The sequence below is a fragment of the Monosiga brevicollis genome, genomic scaffold (genome assembly GCF_000002865.3).
Source record: "Monosiga brevicollis MX1 MONBRscaffold_108 genomic scaffold, whole genome shotgun sequence".
Taxonomy (NCBI): Eukaryota; class Choanoflagellata; order Craspedida; family Salpingoecidae; genus Monosiga; species Monosiga brevicollis.
Genome location: NW_001865134.1, coordinates 1 through 7,140, shown reverse-complemented (window position 1 = coordinate 7,140; position 7,140 = coordinate 1). Strand labels below are relative to the sequence as shown.

The window sequence follows — 7,140 nt, the reverse complement described above, 5'->3', positions numbered from 1 at the left end:
CAGGGATCGCGGGGCCCGCGATGCACGTGGTGTTTGCTCATGCGACTCCCCTGGGAAGGGTCAGGTCCAGTAGGTCTAAGTGTAGGTGTGTGAGTCGGGGAGTGGAGTCGTAGCAGCTATGGGGCTCCGGTGAGAAGACCCATAGTGAACGACGCTGAGTGTGTGCGAAAGCAATAAGCGTGCTCAAATGCGTGGAAGCACTGATTTGACGCTAACAGATTCAGAGTCAAGAGCATCTTTTGAGCAATTGTCCGACATGTACGAACGAGACATAAAAGGCGCGAGCATAGCCTCAAGAGTGCAAGGTTTAGTGAACATTGAAGCGAGCTTTCCAGTCCCACTGGCCATCGTTGCGGTACCACGCAATTTTGTCACTGTTCTGGCTGGCGCTAAGAACGTCGAGATCGCCGTCTCCGTCCAGATCTGCTGCATACACCGAGCGAGCGCCGCCGGCAGCGGTGGATATGATGAGCTGCGTTAAAAAGGTGCCGTCGCCGTTGTTGCGGTACCACGCAATCTTGTTGTCATAGTAGCTTGCGCTGAGGACGTCGACATCGCCGTCTCCGTCCAGATCCGCCGCATACACCGAGCAGGCGCCGTCGGCGGCGGTGGAGATGATTATCTGGGCCGAGAAGATGCCGTCGCCTTCATTGCGGTACCACGCAATCTTGTCGTCGTTCCAGCTGGCACTGAGAACGTCGAGATCACCGTCGCCGTCTAGGTCTGCTGCATACACTGAGCGGGCATAATCGGCGGCTGTTGAAATGATGATTTGGGGGGAAAAGACGCCGTCTCCTTCGTTGTGATACCAGGCAATCTTGTCGTCGTTCTGGCTGGCGCTGAGGACGTCGACATTTCCGTCACCGTCCAGATCTGCTGCATATACTGAATGGGCAGAATTGGCGGCGGCGGAGATGACGATCTGGGCGGAAAAGGTGCCGTTGCCCTCGTTATGGTACCACGCAATCATGCCGGTGTTGTGACTGGCGCTGAGGACGTCAAGATTACCGTCGCCGTCCAGATCTACCGCGTACACAGAGCGGGCGCTGCCGGCAGCGCCCGAGATGATGATCTGGGCAGAAAAGGTGCCGTTGCCCTCGTTGCGGTACCATGCAATCTTGCCGTCATTCGCACTGGCGCTGAGGACGTCGATCCGACCGTCGCCGTCCAGATCTGCCGCATACACCGAGTGCGCCCCGGTGGCGGCGGTGGAGATGACAATCTGGGCGGAAAAGGTGCTGTTGCCGTTGTTCCGGTACCACGCAATCTTGTCGCTATCGACACTGGCACTGAGAACATCAAGATCACCGTCGCCATCCAGATCTGCTGCATATACCGAGATGGCACCGTTGGTTGCGGAAGAGATGACAAGTTGCTCTGGTGTGCTCCACATGCTTGTTGTCGCTTCAAAAAGGTAAGCAAAGGCCGCCTCCACATTGATACCATTGACCACCACTTTTTTCGTTGAGTTGATGTACAACGTGCCAACCTCATCCACCGTAATTGATGGTTTTTGGGCCGCCGCGATCAGTACCGCACACAGCGCCCAGGCCGAAACAAGCACCTCCACGGTGCAGTGACCCCTCATCAATGGCGCGATCATCATGTTCCTCCACTCCAATTCAGGCTGGCCAAGGCGGACGCCTACCCCTCGCAAGCAAAATGCGTTTGAGAGCGGTGTCGTGTGTGTGTGTGTGTGTGTGTGTGTGTGTGATCGGACTCACAAAGTTTGTAAATTTATGGTCAGTCCCTAAAAACAGTACACGAATGCAGTGAACATTTGAATACTTTCTTCTGGCTCAGCTTGAGCCTGAAAAGCAAGACGTTATTGACATGTGAATCCGATGGAAAAGCCTCACGCTCCCTTTTTCTCTCATGCCATGCCCAAATTTGACCACGGGAGCTGCGGCATTGAACACGTCTCGTGTCAGATGATGGCATCCCCAACGATGCCCCCGCTCAAATGATCGCTGAGAACTATCGAGTGAGCCTCAGGCTCGCGTCTTCAGTCCTTAACCACACACACGCTAACAGCTACACACAGCGTTTCTAGTTTGCGCGTGCAACATCACCGAGGGCCAAGCTCTAGTGCCGTCTCGAAAGACGCTTCACGCCACTTGGTGATAAAAAATCATCATCGGACAGCTCAAGCCAAGGCCACCACGCTTTTAAACATTCCAGATGGATGATTATGGTATCATGCTTTGGAGCGGGGGGCGGGGCGGGTTGGGTAGGTGGGTGGGTGAGCGATGGCAATATTACGAATAGGGTACAGTGTCGGAAAGTGACAGCCAAAATATCAACTCAACGGCCTACCACTCAGAAAGCTTCAGTCAAGAGCACCAAGAGCATCTTGTATCGAGGTCGATCGGCCGACTTGACAAGGCGCAAAGACGGTCCCAAGACAACAAGTCAGCATTGAAGTGACTTCCCAGTCCCTCTGACCGTTGTTGCGGTACCACACAACCTTGTCCTCCAGAAAGCTGGCGCTGTTCTCATCGAGATCCCCATTGCCGTCCAGATCAGCCGCATACACAGAGTGGGTAAAGTTGGCGGTGGTGGAGATGATGCGCTGCTCTGGTGGGCTCCACCATATGTTCGGTGTCACATTAAATAGATAGGCAAGCGCCGCCTCATGCGTACGCCGTTGAGCACCACTTCTCCGGTCGGGATGAGCACCACATCTCCAATCGCGTTATTGTGTTATTGTGCACCGTGCCGGCCTCGTCCACGGTGATCGACGAGTCCTGGGCCGCTATCGTCATGACGAGCGCCCAGGTCAAAACCAGCACCTTCACGGTGCAACACCTCCTTTTGTGTGCAGATTCATTCATGATGCCCTGCTCATCGACCTCACTGCAATTCAGGCTGACTAGCATGTAAATCAAGGAAGTGGAAGCACATTCAACATTCAACTGGGACTAACATGTGAATTGAGATGACGCTGAAGCGAAGGCTTCTGACTTGGGGGCAGAAGGCAGGAACGTTGTCTCCGTACATCTACAGCAAAGCGAGTCGTGTCGCACGCAAACGGTGACAGAAGCCAGCGTTTGGATTTGATGTGACCACAAAATTTTTTTCTTTCTCTGAGCAAGGCTCCAAGCAAAGGACTGGCACTCGACAGCAGCAACTGCCTTACGGTCAACGCCAACGCTAGAAACGGGATGACTGTACTCCATAAATTGATTGTATTTGAGGATCCACGCCTGGGTTGAACGCGCGGGCAAGTGTGGGGTGGGGCATGTAATTTGGAGCGTGCAATCGCACGCTCATACACCGAAGAGGCTTACCTACAACAAATACGATATCCACTTCAAAAACTATACGTATATTACACGTTAAAACCTCAATTGAACACTAAAACACTACAATAATTTCGATATTAGCAACTAAAACCATGGCTTCTCATAAGAAGAGACCGTGCTTGTATGGGAGTCTCCTTCTCATGAGAAGACATCGCGATCTCATGCGCTGGAGGTGCGTGTGGGGTGTTAGTAGTTCTGGGTCAGGTCGTAGTGGTTGTCGCGTTCGTAGAGGTCGTTGTGGCTTGTCGTGGTTGCAGTGGTCGGTGGTCTGGTATTTTTTCCTTTCCTGACTACCAAAACCGGCATCATGTCGCGACTCATGCTGGCGCGACTGGTTGGGGAGGACGACAGTGGTATGTTTGACATGATGGATCTTCTCCAGACGCTTGATTTGAGTCACGAGAGAAGCGGCTACCGAGAGTACAAGCAGGAAGATCGTCCAAACAAGTGCGTTTGCAACAAGCAGACGACGAACGCGCATGATTGCAAAGTGTTTGGTACGTTCAGGTGCTCCAAGTGCCACAACTCGTGGTCATCCGGCAATTCTTGGTATGATTGGCGGCGGCAGCGCCTCTTGACGCAAGAATGCAAGAGCTGCAACACACCCAACATGCCGGTCACGTACCACCGCCTGAGGATCTCCCAGAGCGAACGAGAGGGTCCGCCGCACCGCCGAGATCTTTGCGCCAAATGCAAGCAGCTGGGCGTAGATTGTTCAAAGCTGAGGCACTCTCGACCTCTGCGCATTGGTCGGCGGTAGCTCTCCACAGTCTCCCTGTCGTGATTGAGTGTTGGGTTCATGCAAGAGTTGTCTGTGCTCCCGTTTGTCTCGCAATTGAAATATTCGTTGTTCACCCTCGGAGTTACGTCATTGTGCTGTGAATAAAACGGCTCAAGTTTTGTTCCTCTGGTCCCTTCCCTACACACGGGCCAGGTCCTCTACGTTGAATGGGGGGTTCAAGCGCAGCTCATAGCAATTGCATCTTGTACATGTTGGCATACCATGACAGAAGGGGGAAGATGAACAAGAATTCGATAGGGAAACAGAGAAAACACGACCAGAAAAATAAAATAAAATAAAACAAACAGCAACAAAATAACACCCAGATAACACCCAGAGCAGCAGCGCTGGCTCCGCAATGGTGCTTGCCCGCGCAAAGTCACGGCGGGTGCATGCCATGTAATAATTACAAGACAACACAAATAAGATCGTTTGTGTTGGTAGAGGTTGCTGATGACCACACGACGAATAATCACGGACGAGACCACTGCGTGTTGGGATACCAGGCCACAATCCCATCTCGAGGGCTCGCGCTGAGCAAGTCCATGTCCCCGTCCCCGTCCAGATCCGCTGCACGAATGCCGGTGACGCCTCGGGCGGCGGCTGTCACGATGATTGGCTCGGAATAGTAGCCGTCTATGGTGTTGCGATACCAGGCCACTGTGTCTTGTAGGCGATTGGCACTGACCATGTCCGGAAGCCCGTCCCCGTCCATGTCCACGCCCAATACAGCGCTGACACCGAGGGCGCTACTCGTGGTCACTAAGCTTTCCGGCACAAAGGTCCCCGGGCCAAGATTTGCATGCCATGACACCTCGTTGTCATTGGCGGAGGCACTCAGCACGTCCAGTTTATTGTCCCGATTGACGTCCATCAGGTCGATGTCGGAAAGGCCGTCATGCCACTTGCTGACCACGAAAGGGCCGTCAAACCGGACAGAGGAGCCAGGGGCACTCGCGAGAGAATTGAGTGCCCAGCTGATGGTGCCGTCGCCCGAATTGGCATAGACAACATCAATGCGCCCATCGCCATTCAAATCACCGGCTCGAACTGCACGAACGCTTGCGGCAGAGTCGGTGATTACGGCGGCACTGTCGAAGCCACCCCCGACGAGATTGTAATGCCATCGCACTCGATTATCCGTAGGACTACAGGAGATAACTTCGGGTCGGCCATCTCCGTTCAGGTCAGCCGCGGCAAGAGAAACGGGGCCCATGCTATCGGCTGACAGACTCTGGGTCGGGGCAAACGTGCCGTTGCCGCGGTTGAGGAGCCAATGAATGGTGCCCGGGTTGCTTGTGGATACCACCACGTCCACCCAGCCATCCAGGTTGAGGTCGGCCGTCGTCAGCGCAGAAACTCGCGCGAAATTGCCCAGCCTGAGAGGTGCCGAAAACAAGCCACCCCCTTGATTGCGGCACCACGCCAGACCCATCATATTGTCGCCCTGGCTGGAGATGACCACGTCGAGATGGCCATCTTGATCCAGATCAGCAACCTCGATGCTTGTTGCACCCGAAAGACTGGCGATGACGCGTCGCTCGGGCAGATCCCAGAGCAATCCAGGTTTGAAGCTAAGGATGCGGCGCCACTCGTTCAGAGCCGGGCCCACGGCACGATCGTTGACCAGCACGCTGTAGCCCAACGCCGGGGTCAAGTACATGGCACCGGTACTGTTCACGTGCAGGCCCGTTTCGCTGGCCGCCAGGCTCACCACATCTTCCAAGTCCGATGCCTCCAAGCCATGGTTTGCGCAGCAAACAAGCACAAAACCCATCCAAACCCGCAGTCCCACCCCACGACCTCCCCACCATCCCAACCGGCCGCGCCCCTGCCCCCTCTCCTCCGCCCCCGATTCCATGCCTTTGAGCTTGGGAATGAAAACCAGAGTGAGAGAGAGAAAATGAATTGGTAGAGAGTTTGAGAGAGAGAGTTTGAGAGAGAGAGTTTGAGAGAGTTTGAGAGCGAGAGAGAGAGAGAGAGCTTTGAGTTTGAGGTCGACCTCGAGGGGGAAAGTCAAGCTCTATAAATCAACTCACAGGTCGAGCATGTGAGGGCGGGGGAGATGGGGCTTGTCTCAATTCAAGGGAGGGGGGTCTAGGAGATGGGCCAGACGTCGATGAAACCCCAGAGAAAGGCGCGGTAGATGGACACGGCACCGTCGGTGGGGCTGAGGGATATGACCTCGGGGCTGCTATCGCTGGAGACGTAGCCCGCCGCAAGTGCACACACGTCTTTGGCGATGGTTGTGACGGTCAAGGGCGGGGCAAAGATCGCACCACCATCGTTGATATGCCACACAATGGTGTTGCTTTGGGCATGTGCGCTCACCACGTCCAGATCCCCATCCCTGTCCAGATCTGCCGCTAGCACGCTGGTGGCGCCCCATGCCTGGTCGGACAGGACTATTTGGGCTCCAAAGTTGTTGGAATCGAGATTGCGGTACCAAGCCACCTTGTGGTCCGCCTCGCTGGCGCTGAGCACATCCAGAAGCCCATCGTTGTCGAGGTCCCCAAAATGGACAGACATGACCTGGTCGGCTTGGTCGGAGATGAGGATCGATCCCATGAGGAGCTCACCGTCTGCCTGGGGACCCTGATTCTCAAGCCAGATTACCTCACCGAGATACCAATTGCCATAGAGAATATCCAGTGCACCGTCGTTGTTCAAATCCACGAGCTGCAGCGTGGTGATAGCGCCCGTGCTCCACACTAGCCGCTTTGCGGGGGCAAATGACCCATTGCCCAAGTTCGGGAACCAATGAATGCTGCCATCACCATAGGCACCCACCACAATATCCGGCCAACCATCGCCATTGAGATCGCCGACTTGCACTACGCGCGGCATCGCCATATCCGCGGGCAATGTCGTCGCTGGGGCAAACCTTGCCTGGCCATGATTGACAAAATAAGCCACACTCTGGTCACTAGCGCTCACCACGTCCAGATCGCCGTCCTTGTCCAAGTCCGCGGCCACCGCACATCGAACCCCTTGGATTGAAGCCGCGATCACCTGCCGTGCCTCGAACCCATCAAAATTGGTGTTGGCAAACCC

The 7,140-nt window shown here is 55.0% G+C and overlaps 3 protein-coding genes across 3 annotated transcripts; 1 reads left to right on the top strand and 2 right to left on the bottom strand.

The window, feature by feature from the left end:
• Positions 1 to 307: 307 nt before the first annotated feature.
• MONBRDRAFT_13153 (uncharacterized protein) lies at positions 308 to 1,606 on the bottom strand (the record flags this gene model as incomplete). The annotated part of the gene is made up of 1 exon (XM_001751052.1): positions 308 to 1,606. One exon carries the CDS (start codon positions 1,604 to 1,606, stop codon positions 308 to 310), a length of 1,299 nt encoding a protein of 432 aa, XP_001751104.1.
• Positions 1,607 to 3,612: 2,006 nt separating this feature from the next.
• Positions 3,613 to 4,065, top strand: MONBRDRAFT_13152 (uncharacterized protein; the record flags this gene model as incomplete). Its single annotated transcript, XM_001751053.1, has 1 exon — positions 3,613 to 4,065. The coding sequence occupies one exon, from the start codon at positions 3,613 to 3,615 to the stop codon at positions 4,063 to 4,065; it is 453 nt and encodes a 150-aa protein (XP_001751105.1).
• A 198-nt stretch (positions 4,066 to 4,263) lies between these two features.
• On the bottom strand, positions 4,264 to 6,939 carry MONBRDRAFT_34818 (uncharacterized protein; the record flags this gene model as incomplete). The annotated part of the gene is made up of 2 exons (XM_001751051.1): positions 4,264 to 6,109; positions 6,202 to 6,939. The coding sequence occupies 2 exons, from the start codon at positions 6,937 to 6,939 to the stop codon at positions 4,559 to 4,561; spliced, it is 2,289 nt and encodes a 762-aa protein (XP_001751103.1). The 3' UTR covers positions 4,264 to 4,558.
• Between the last annotated feature and the right edge of the window lie 201 nt (positions 6,940 to 7,140).